General features: G+C 39.3%; 1 protein-coding gene across 5 annotated transcripts in view; it reads left to right on the top strand.

Annotated features, from left to right (window-relative positions):
- LOC124289381 (cytohesin-1-like) overlaps window positions 1-13307 on the top strand; it is an 80653-nt gene that overhangs the window by 44361 nt on the left and 22985 nt on the right. For all 5 annotated transcript variants that reach the window (XM_046725999.1, XM_046725998.1, XM_046726003.1 and 2 more), the window contains one exon: window positions 8936-9054. In XM_046725999.1, the coding sequence (XP_046581955.1) occupies window positions 8936-9054 (119 nt within the window). The remainder of the gene's footprint in view (window positions 1-8935; window positions 9055-13307) is intronic.

The following is a 13307-nucleotide window of genomic DNA, read 5'->3' as shown; positions in this document are numbered from 1 at the left end:
AGGGGAGGGGAGGGTGCCTAGTGGTTTCCTGGGGGTCAGGATGATTGTAAGGAGTGGGAGGGTGCCTTGGGGTGTTCAGGGGATCATGATGACTGTAAGGAAGGGGAGGGTGCCTTGGGTGTTCTGGGGTCAGGATGACTGTAAGGGGTGGGATAGCGCCCAATGTCTCACATACTTGGCAAACAGCAGCCAAAATACCCTTCTGGTGTATAAATTGCTGTAGCAACTCAACCTAAATGCTGCTATTGATAAACACATACCCTTTGCTACCCTAACATCTAGATTACCATAGATTCCATTATACAGGTTCCCTGTCCAAATATACAGTATTTCCCATGGCGTTACTAAATATCCTGGCTCTGAAATGTTGCCAAGTCAGTATGCCAGCCAACTTGTTTTGATCTTCTAGCACAGCCAAACATTACATAAGCCACAATCTGACCTTGTGAATATGTTTTCATTGGTGGAGGGTTGTCAAAGCTGATTTTTCATCAAGTCATGACAGTTGACATTATTCTGATTTTAAATTAAATTACCCTTGTCGGAAATGTAATTCAAACTTCCTGGTACAATGTATGTTTATCATGTTAACTGATTCACTGCATTGAGAATTTTTTTATTTAAAATGGAGATAACTGTCGTATGAAAAATTTAACTTCGGCCACAAATCAGAAGTCTTCATTTGGTAAAACTGGTACTCAGGTTGAATTAAGGTTCACAAGCTAGGAGAAAATACATGTATGTATTACAGACCAATAATGTGGAAGAGACACATGTAGAATGATAATGAAAAAGACTAAATAAATATTCATATTATCACCCATCTCAAGGGAAATGATTCTACAGACAAAGGGATATAAATATTGTAATTTTGTTCAACGGAATAAACTCCAGTTAAAGGCAACAAAGGGGCAAAAGCAATATTTTCTGTGGTCAGTTACAAGACTACATTCCACTAGTCCTCTGACAGTCCCTAAACCATATTATTTTCCCTACAGCCCAGCCCTCCCTGCAGTGATAAAACCCTAAATGAAGCAAGTCTAGAATTCCCCAGGTCTGCATCTCGTGTCTGGCTTGGGCTCCTTTTCAATTTACAGGGGTTTATTTGTTAAAATCAAAATTATATATTCAAACACTAAGTTTTAGTCTAACATTTCACAAGCATCGCTGGAATACATTTTTATACTATATGCAAAGGGCTGCTGCCATAATTTTCAGTTAGTTGGGTAAAGTTGTTATGGAAGCAGAATACTGTGAATAAAGACATTTTGTTTTTTCAGGTCGATAGATATTTATTCCTTTAAAACCGAATAATTAATTTTTTCAAACAGTTTTGAATAACATGATAACATATATAGACAAACTTAATGAATAACAACTTCTTTATTTCATGAGTGCGACACGTCACTACAGATTATTGTATCCTTGTACCCTTTCGCGCTCACAAATTAAAGAAGTTGTTATCAATAAAGTTTGTCTATATTGTACTTCCCAACTTCTGAAATGCCACTCAAAGAGATGATTGCTCAGTGTTAAAAAAAAAATAGCAACCCCCAAAATATCAATTGCAGTTTTAAATTAGTCTCTAAGGAAAAACATATTATTTTCCAATTTCCAAATGAAAAACAATTTGTACCTGTCCCTTTGTTTCTCCTGACCAGCCTGCTGTGGCCAGGTTACCTGAAATACAAGTTCATTTGTTTGGCCTAACCCAATATGCTGTGTCTTGGAGATGACAGCTGGCTGGGCACCTTGTTATGCTTGGCATCCTTGGCACATGGACTCTGATGAACTTGGAGAGGAGCATATGTGTTTGTACAGAGAATGTAGCGCCACCAGTGGCTTGTGTCAGATGTTACCTTCCTCCTCCTATTTGTTTATCAGGTCATTAACCTGCTCCCTGATAGCCCAGCAGATTGCGAGAAAAAATACATGCATATCATCATCTGTCGTTTATGTGAATTAGGTTTGTTTTTATTCCTTGAACGATTTTGCCGCTAATATTTACTGAATGTGTGTACATACTTACTTAGATAAGGTAAAGACTATAATTAGGTTTAATGTTTCCAGTAATTGTGTTTATGACTGTAAGATGCTTTCTGAAATCACATTGCTGGAACAAAATAATAATAATGAAATTAGAGGCGATGGTATGATCATCACTAAAGTATAAGGAAATATATTTATAAATTGGTAAGTATTTTAGAGTTAACAGTTATTCAAGGTAACCAGAATTCTTTGTATTTGACATACCCTATCTGTAACATTAATTTATGTTTCAGTTAGTTTGATGAGGTGAAGGAATGTTATGTTAGTATCCGAGTTAGTATCCAAAACAGGCCCTGTCTGCTGGGAAGCAGTAGTCTGTACTATAGACACCTCACCATATACATAACAAACTAGTCACTCCCATTCTTTCTCATACCCTATCTAGACCGCCTCCGTGGTGTAGTGGTTAGAGCGTCTGCCCGGAGAGCGGAAGGTCGCGGGTTCGATCCCCGACCGCGTCATACCAAAAAGACGTTAAAATATGGTACTTGTTGGTCCCTGCCTGGCGCTCGGCATTAATGGGTACAACAAGGACTTGTCAACTCGGAGTCAGTATAATGTGTCTGAGTGGGGTATTCATGCGTCACTGCGGCATGGTATCTCAGTGGGCTAGCACTATAAAACCAGCTTCAGTCTGGGCTAGTACAAGCAGCCGCACATACACATCCACACACGCATGCATGTTGTCATATGAGCGAAATATTCTCAAGCACGACGATAAACCCAATTTCACCTCACCTCACCTCGGCTCCACCAGCCAATACTCGTTCAAGGCCTCAAATTGTAGATATCCCAGGCAGCTGGGGTTATCAGGGATAATAATGTCTAATGTAGACTAATGCTTAGTCTCTGAATATATACCATTTTGATTGTAAGAAATATACCCTTTTAAATTGAAAAGGAGCCCCAGGGAGACCAGAGATTCTTAGTGAACTCTGGACTTGCTTCATTTAGGGCTTTAGCATTGCAGGGAGGGATAGGCTGTAGGGAAATATGGTTCATATGGTATGCGCTTAGAGCATGCCCGTGTGGTGTGGAGTTCAGTGCTATATAAGTGGACTTGTTATCATTATTTTACGAGGATACTACGCAGCAATGTATTTGAGGGACTATATGTAACAGAAAATCCTAAATCTTGCCATTGATAGACATCTGGCCATTTAAGTTATTACTAAAATGTGTTCAGGGGGTAGATGTTTGACTTGCGTATCTGGAATGCCCATCCAAATGTAATATCAGATTCAGACTTGGTTTTTTGGCAAAGTAACCCTGGCAATCCTGGGATTTTTTTCTTCTGGCTATACTTGATTTGGCATTTCATACCATCCCTTTCTTTACCCCCCAACTACACCTGCGTCATTGGTACTGCGTTATCCCGGTGAAGGAGAGTGACATGGCGTACATCAAGCCTCTTTGTTCCGCCTTGCTTCAGCAGGAAGGATATTCTAGACACATCTCACATCCCCTCGTACAGGATCTGTGACAACACCCTAGCTAATTGTTATTGTCGTTCATTGCATTGAAGTCATGCATTCTTGAATGAATGTAGTAATTATCCTTTTAACCTGAGATGCTGTGCTTTCATGGCTTGTTTACCATGTAGATTGCACTATTAGTCTTTATAGGATAAATTATCTGGTTCGTTCATTAGTATGTCTGTTATATATTCATTCATTGTCATTTGTCTTTCTTAGGGGCGGTGGGGTAGTCTAGTGGTTAAAGCGTTGACTCGTCACGCCAAAGACCCGGGTTCGAATCCCCACATGGGTACAATGAGTGAACCCCATTTCTGGTGTCCCCCGCCGTGATATTGCTGGAATATTGCTAAAAGCGGCGTAAAACCAAACTCAGCCAGTCAGTCAGCATTTGTCTTTCTTAGTCATCACACGTCGTCATATGAGCGAAATATTCTCAAGCACGACGATAAACCCAATTTCACCTCACCTCACCTCGGCTCCACCAGCCAATACTCGTTCAAGGCCTCAAATTGTAGATATCCCAGGCAGCTGGGGTTATCCAGGGATAATAATGTCTAATGTAGACTAATGCTTAGTCTCTGAATATATACCATTTTGATTGTAAGAAATATACCCTTTTAAATTGAAAAGGAGCCCCAGGGGAGACCAGAGATTCTTAGGGGAACTCTGGACTTGCTTCATTTAGGGCTTTAGCATTGCAGGGAGGGGATAGGCTGTAGGAAATATGGTTCATATGGTATGCTTTAGAGCATGCCCGCAGTGGTGTGGAGTTCAGTGCTATATAAGTGGACTTGTTATCATTATTTTCTGCGAGGATACTACGCGGCAATGTATTTGAGGGACTATATGTAACAGAAAATCCTAAATCTTGCCATTGATAGACATCTGGCCATTTAAGTTATTACTAAAATGTGTTCAGGGGTAGATGTTTGACTTAGCATTATCTGGAATGCCCATCCAAATGTAATATCAGATTCAGACTTTGTTTTTGGCAAAGTAACCCTGGCAATTCCTGGGATTTTTTTTTCTTCTGGCTATACTTGATTTGGCATTTCATACCATCCCTTTCTTTACCCCAACTACACCTGCGTCATTGGTACTCTCGTTATCGGTGAAGGAGAGTGACATGGCATTACATCAAGCCTCTTTGTTTTAAGCCTGCTTGCTTCAGCAGGAAGGATATTCTAGACACATCTCACATCCCCTCGTACAGGATCTGTGACAACACCCTAGCTAATTGTTATTGTCGTTCATTGCATTGAAGTCATGCATTCTTGAATGAATGTAGTAATTATCCTTTTAACCTGAGATGCTGTGCTTTCATGGCTTGTTTACCATGTAGATTGCACTATTAGTCTTTATAGGATAAATTATCTGGTTCGTTCATTAGTATGTCTGTTATATATTCATTCATTGTCATTTGTCTTTCTTAGGGGCGGTGGGGTAGTCTAGTGGTTAAAGCGTTGGCTCGTCACGCCAAAGACCCGGGTTCGAATCCCCACATGGGTACAATGAGTGAACCCCATTTCTGGTGTCCCCCGCCGTGATATTGCTGGAATATTGCTAAAAGCGGCGTAAAACCAAACTCAGCCAGTCAGTCAGCATTTGTCTTTCTTAGTCATCACACGTCGTCATATGAGCGAAATATTCTCAAGCACGACGTTAAACCCAATTTCACCTCACCTTCTTAGTCATCAGTATATCCATCGAGTAATTCAGTTTTCATCTTATCTTTCATCACCAGCCAGACAGTCATCAGTCCTTATTCAGTCTTTTTATCCATCTATCCAGTCAGCAACATTGTCCAACTGTCCAGCTATTCAATCATCTGTCCAGCTATCCATCCAGCTATTTATCCACCCACCTGTACAAAGAATCTTTTGTCTGCTATTTTTCCATGAATTTATCCAGCAAACTATTCATCCGTTCTTCTATCTACCTGACCATTTATCCCTTATTCTTATATGGTCTGCAATTTATCCATCCTCCTAGCCAACAGTCTTTTGTTTATTATTTTGCTCAGGATTAGACTGTAAAAATGCATTGAGGACTTAGAATGAATTGTCAAGTAAAGAATAAAATATGCATGACAGGCTCATTACTTATCTGTCAGCCTCCAGTCAGTGTCATGAGAAAGCCTGCAGGTTATGAATGTATGTTATTGTGGGTGCTTGGTTTCCTGAGTCTATACTGAACCACAGTGTGTCACAGAGCTGCCACTGTAGCATGTCTGTGTGAACCTGGTACTTCAAGTGAAGACAAGACTGACCTTTCATCTTGAAGTGAAGGGGGGTCCTGTGACAGACTGTGTTGACCTGTGACAGACTGTGTTGACCTGTGCTTGGAGTCTAGTTATAAACACGGTCCTGTGATATCATGGTGTTAACCTATGGTGGGAGTCGAGATTTGAACAGGGCCATATGATATGTTGTGTTAACCTGTGCTGCTCCTCCGTCAGCCAAATGGCCACTACTTACACTATAAAACAATTAACAGTTTGATTAAAGTGTAAAAGTCAATTTAGTACAGTAGAACACGGATATAACGAACTCCAAGGGACCAAGAAATTTAGTTCGCTATATCCGGTGTTCGTTATTCACATTTGACTGCCATCTTGGATTGTAGAGATGTAGAGACACGTATATGCTGAGGCTACAAATCTTTATTCTTGTACATGTATATTGACATAACATTAAAATTCTGCATTTATCATTCACAGACATTAGCTAGAACATGTTTAACAATAACAACAATCTCAACAATATGTTGATTCGCCGCCAACAAGGTTGATGTACACCGCTAAGTGGCTGAGCTGACACTGAGCTGACACTGAGTGAGTTCGCTAATCACGTCGTTAATTGGGCTTGGGGGTAGTAAATCAGTTCGCTATAGCCATTAATTCGCTACTCACGAGTTCGTTATTCGCGTATAATTCTAATGATATCATAAAGGATTGTTGACGGGACTTTTAAATTTGTTCGCTATATCCGTTTGTACGCTATATCCGTGTTCGCTATATCCGTGTTCTACTGTATATCAAATGTGAGAGTTGTTGTATTTTACTGGTACTACTTCACAGCAGACATTCAACAAATCATAAAGGCCCATGTTTAGTTAAAATAGCAACTTTCCCCCACAAGTGTTTGATGCGCTTGAACAATTTATGTGTTGTCTAGTTCAGGAAATAGTGTGTGTACACAATGGTATATGCACCACTGCTGCACCAGGCTGATGAACCATGCTAGTGTGATGATTCAGTGTGCATCGGTCATTGTGGTGCACTCCATGTGCTTTTGTCAGTCAGCGTACAGGACTGATTAGATATGGCTGCACTATATGCCAGCAGGGACAATTGCCACTTGTTCATCGTGAACTTGATCCAAACCAATTCACACTGAACCCCTTGAAATGACTTGGAAATGTTTTCAGATTTTCCCTCTAACAAATTACTTCCTGTTACATACATAATATCAGTGCCCAGAACGATTGTGTCTACTAGCCTTAACATCATTGCAAAGGTTTAGCGTCACTGCTTGAAGTTACCCATGCTTGTAATGGGAGGAGACTAACAAAATCAGGTGGGCAGGCTCGCTGACATGGTAGACACATCATCTTATCCCAGTTGCCAGTGTTCACGAATAGCGTTGGACCCTCTGACAAATCCAGCAGATTCGCCAACGGTCCGATAGAAGTCTACAACCTGCCGGCCCCAGTGTCTGACTGTATATTTCAGAATGACTTTGACTGAAGTTGTTATATGTGACATGTGACACAGTTTATGAACGTTTGTTGATAATTTCAATGCAAATTGTGTGGAAATGTTAATTTTCAATGGGTCAGACAGACATCTGAAACTTGCAGGACCTAATGTCCTGTTACTTTGAAACACCATTCATGAACACTGCAGTTGCATAGGTCGATGCTCATGCTGTTGATCACTGGATTGTCTGGTCCAGACTGAAGTATTTACTGAGTTTACAAGTCCAGAGGTTCAGACTAATGGTTAAAGCATGGGTCTAGTAGCACTCGCAGACTGCTATACACATTTTGTTAATTAATACACTGTTGAACAAGAATACTGTTCCCCTTGAACAAGTAGCTTCACACATTGGAATCCCTCACACTGTAATGTAGTCTGTCTCACAGTCGCTGAACCACATTAATTTCCCTACTGCCAAGACCTCTCTGCAGTGCTAAAGCCCTAAATAAAGCAAGTCTAGATTTCCTCAGGTTCAGGCTCTGAATCTCTGGTCTCCCTAGGGCTCCTTTTCAATATAAATGGGCTTGTTTGTTACTATCAAAATTATATATATTCAGAGACTAAGCCTTAGTCTAACTGTAATGTTGTGTGAGCTGATACTGGAAACAGGAGAGATTGCTATGATAAATCATGTACTTGAAATCTAGGACAGCACTTTATATAGAACTGTAATTGTAGCACTTGTATGGCCACTCAGTGCTCTATGGTTAAGTGTCATGCTTCATACAGTAACTAATGATGAAGCTGATCAACCCTTGATGAGTGAGTGAGTGAATGTTGTATGAAGAGCTTGTGGTAATATTGCTGATATATCACATCAGTCTATAACTAAAGACTGGCAAACCAATGGTTAGCCTTGCTCCAAGACTGTACTGAATGCTGAGCCTATGGATGTATGGTAATTCTATCCTTAAGAGGCAAGTCTAGATAATTGGACAGTACAAGACCCTAGGCTGTTGTTCATTATTTTTAGTAGACGTTATCATTTAAACTATTAATTTTTACCTTAGAGACTTGTGCAAGTCTAACCAGTGGTGTACTGCATGAGCAATTCTGGCAGGAATACAGTCACCCTGTGTTCGTTATTACCAGCCTATGTTCATTGGTTGGCTCTTTTAACGGGGCCATATTTTGACCTGAACAGGGCCAGTATTGTTGTATAATGGTTGAAATAACAACTAATCAGACCCTATTTCAATTTCATGCATCAATACAATGTGTAACGGCCATCCTGGTTTAGTTATTTTGCTATTGTATATATATTGTTTCATGGTTGTGTCACACTTCTTAGGCTGTTTGTTCACAACTGAAACTGGATCAGTTCATGAGAAAAGTCACTTGCTTCATAACGGTGTTAAAACCGACACCGAAACGTCGCTCTCCCTGTAATAAAGAAGTTCTTCCTCCATATGTTGTTATTCTTCCTGACATAGCCATGGTACAATGATAGTGTACCAAGTCACAGAACCTGACTACTTGATCCATTGAGATACTCTTGGGCTTGTGAAATAACTAACTGTTGCCCATTTGTTTAAGAATAAACTCTTTTAACAGCTAATTGTATTGATGTGTTTTCACTGGTTGACCGAAATGTTTTCATCATGGACTAATTTCACCATCATCTTAACATGGTTGTTTTTGTTTTCAGGGTATCGAGTACCTGATTGAGCACAGCCTCCTACAAGACACGGCCGATGATGTGGCAAGATTCTTGTTCCAAGGGGAAGGCCTCAATAAGACGGCCATCGGAGACTACCTGGGAGAGAGGTAATGCTAGCCACACAACTACTGTTCGTAGACCGTACTGAAATGTTCAGTGGTAGGGTAGCCTGGTTGATATTATTATTTTATTTATTTTGAATTTTTCATTTTTTTTGCTTCAGTCTATGACATTAGATGCATGAGAAAATGCATTAAAATATGCACGACAATTACAGGATCATTTCAAACAACCCTAGCTTCCTGTTATAACACCAGTGAAGGTCCGGGTTAAATATTGATCTTCAGTAACCCATGCTTGTCGTAAGAGGCAACTAGCGGTATCGGGTGGTCAGGCTTGCTGACTTGGTTGACACATGTCATCGGTTCCCAATTGTGCAGATCGATGCTCATGCTGTTGATGACTGGATTGTCTGGTCCAGACTCGATTATTTACAGCTGCCGCCATATAGCTGGAATATTGCTGAGTGTGGCGTAAAACTAAACTCCCTCACTCCTGTTATTAAAAAAATACCTGAAGGAAAAAATCTCTATATTACCAAATATTGATGATTGATGCATATCCAATGTAATATCTCCAGGGATCCTTGTATGACAGTTAAGCTTTGTTGGATTATTTCATCTTCCAAAGTCTACAAGGTATTCTGGTTGAGAAAGGCTTCATGTGTTCAAATCGTAACATAAACATGAAAATTCCTCCCGAAACTTTTAAACAAGTTTTTCTGCCCCACGATGCTGTGATGTGTTTATTCAGAATGCAGCCTGCTGAGCTGACTCTTAAAAGCCTAACCATGCAGGAAACCCTATATGTTTTATCAGAGTGAGTTTATCCAAAACATATATGTGTCATTAGGGATCATTAAGTCTTTATGAAGGAGCTGTTGTATCCAAGCCTACAGAGCATAATGCTTCCTTGTGAGAGGTCCCTACTTATATGAGTTCTGTTGAACTTTGTGTATCCAAGGGGATCTGTTCTGATACCACAAATATTTCCACAATCTTTGTGGTGGACTTTTCTTTACAGTATTGGTTTGTGAACAGAAGCAAAAGCAATTCAGCTTGAATCACTTCAATATGTTTATTTTTATTATAGGATTTCTGGCTAACGAGTGATATTTTCTATTGTTTACGTTTATTATTTGCCTGAGGTGACACAAGTCATAAGGTTTAATTTTATTGAAAATGGCCATTGGAAGGAATGCTTTTAGAGCCTGTGAAACAGAACAAAGGTCTGAAGGATCTTACTGATGAGTACAAGACTTAAGTTGCTGAAAGTTATGCAACACTAACATGTTAAGTTCAGAGCTACAGATTACTTTTTGGGTCATTGAGTTATGTACTCGCTTGTGTTCATCTCAATTTGGTATCCTACTTTTCCTTTGAGTAACCAAATATATTGTACTCACCTCACTCAAACTCAATTGGGTAGTTTGCCATTTTCCATTAATTTTAAAAATATAATAAAGTTTAAATGTTAGTGTTTGTTATTTATATTTGATATGTAATATGAGAAACGATAAGAAAGACTGCAAGTTGTCATGTTAATGTCCAGAAACAGAACCTCTCGATATACCTCCGTTATTATCCCACCGGCATATAATGCGGTGGGATATAGTCGTCGCCTCGTCCGTCGGTCCGTCTGTCCGATCCGTCCGTCCGTAATCATTTTGTTTCCGGACCATAACTCAAAGACCGTTCGATATTTTTTAACCAAAACTGGTAGATATGTCAAACATAACCTAAGGTGGTGCCTTTTGCTATTTACAGATAATTGTCATTTTTATTTTTCTCGGTTTCCATGGAAACGTTTTGGACTTAGTCTTAAAGAAGGGTGGGCTTCGTTTCCGGAGCATAACTCAAGAACCGTTCAATATTTTTCAACAAGACTTGGTAGATATATCAAACAGATCCTAAAGTGGTGCCTTTTGCATTTCACAGATTTTTGGCATTTTTATTTTTCCCGGTTTCCATGGAAACGATTCGGACTTAGTCCCAAAAGTGAGGGGTGGGCTTCGTTTCCGGAGCATAACTCAAGAACCGTTCAATATTTTTCAACAAAACTTGGTAGATGTATGAAACAGAACCTTAAGTGGTGCCTTTTGCTATTTGCCGATTTTTGGCATTTTATTTTTCGGTTTCCATGGAAACATTTTGGACTTAGTCTCAAAAAGTAAGGATTGCTTTCGTTTCCGGAGCACAACTCAAAAACCGTTATAATATTTTTCAACAAAACTTGATAGATATATCAAACAGATCCTAAAGTTGTGCCTTTTGCTATTTGCAGATTTTTGGCATTTTTATTTTTCCCGGTTTCCATGGAAACGATTAGGACTTAATTCAAAAGTGAGGGGTGGGCTTCGTTTCCGGAGCACAACTCAAAAACCTCTCTATATCTTTCAGCAAAACTTGGCAGATATGTGAGGCAGATATTGAAGTGATGCCTTTGCTATTTGCAGATATTTGTGATTTATTATTTTCTCGGTTTCCATGGAAATGATTCGAACTTAGTCTCAAAAGGAAGGGATGGGTTTTGTTTCCGGAGCACAACGCGAAAACTTCTTAATATCTTTCAGCAAAACTTGGCAGATATGTGAGGCAGATCCCAAAGTGGTGCCTTTTGCTATTTGCAGATTTTTGTCATTTATTTTTTTCATAATTTCCATGGAAACGATTTGCACTTAGTCTAAAATCAAGCTGGACTTTAAGTAACTGTCAGATGATTTGTTCTTTCAAAGATGTGGGGGCCGGGGGGATATGTCATCTTCTGATGACTCTTGTTTTATATATCCACCGGTACGCAAGCTAAGATTTGACATTTTTGTGTGTACACTAGTAAGATCACATTTATTGGGTATTTACAAATATTCAAGCATACTTGTACGCAACAGAATTAATAGGAATTGAGTTTTCACATAAATATTTGCGTAATTTACGCAGATACTCAGCTTATCTGTACCTCTGTAAGTTGAAATCGATTGAGAATTATTTTGTGCACATGGGGCTGTACCGTGATGAGGCAGATACTGTCAGTAAATGATGAAGTAGTTGTGGTTTTGTAGATGTTTGTTTTTCCTTTTTGTTTTGGGGGGTTTTGTTGGGGTTTTGGGGGTGATTTCACTTTTGGTTTATGGGGTTGAAGGCCACTTGTTAGCGGAAGATGGGACAAGGAAATTCCACCAGGCAGAATCTCTGGGTTCAGTTCCCCCATTGGTACTCAGGTTGGGTTCAAGCGTCCATCAGGTTAAGTGCCATAACCTTGAACTTAAAACATATGGGTAATAATGGAGAATCATTTACTTCCATGCTTTATTTCAAACACTGTACAATGTTCACAACTATTATTGGTTTCTCATGGAATATTTCTAAGTGGTTTAACAAAACATTTCATAACGATGGTGTTGGACTTTTAGAGTTTCAGAAGTAATCCAAATACGGAAAACAACTTAACCTGAAAAGTTTTTGTCCCAACTTATTACAATACCCCTAATGACCCAAGGATAGTCTGTCATACACACCCTGAACAAATGTACCCAGTGCAGTGCATGTCATGCAAGTCTGGAATATGTGGCAAGTCTAGATTGCCACAGTTTTTGAAGATGAAGAAAGTCTCGGCTCCTTTATATTACATTTTATGAATATGTTTCCTGATTTGTTTATCTGTAAAATATGTTCATTTCCAAAACACGATGTTAGTCAACCCCTAGTGTAGCTATAACATTAGACAAACTGAATCAACCCCTAGTGTAGCTATAACATTAGACAAACTGAATCAATCCCTAGTGTAGCTATAACATTAGACAAACTGAATCAACCCCTAGTGTAGCTATAACATTAGACAAACTGAATCAACCCCTAGTGTAGCTATAACATTAGACAAACTGAATCAACCCCTAGTGTAGCTATAACATTAGACAAACTGAATCAACCCCTGGTGTAGCTATAACATTAGACAAACTGAATCAACCCCTAGTGTAGCTATAACATTAGACAAACTGAATCAACCCCTAGTGTAGCTATAACATTAGACAAACTGAATCAACCCCTAGTGTAGCTATAACATTAGACAAACTGAATCAACCCCTAGTGTAGCTATAACATTAGACAAACTGAATCAACCCCTAGTGTAGCTATAACATTAGACAAACTGAATCAACCCCTAGTGTAGCTATAACATTAGACAAACTGAATCAACCCCTAGTGTAGCTATAACATTAGACAAACTGAATCAACCCCTAGTGTAGCTATAACATTAGACAAACTGAATCAACCCCTAGTGTAGCTATAACATTAGACAAACTGAA

The sequence above is a fragment of the Haliotis rubra genome, unplaced genomic scaffold, assembly GCF_003918875.1.
Source record: "Haliotis rubra isolate DU_JTF1 unplaced genomic scaffold, ASM391887v1 Scf44, whole genome shotgun sequence".
NCBI lineage: Eukaryota > Metazoa > Mollusca > Gastropoda > Lepetellida > Haliotidae > Haliotis > Haliotis rubra.
Note: the sequence above shows the minus strand (reverse complement) of the source record. Positions and strands in the feature narration are given on the sequence as shown.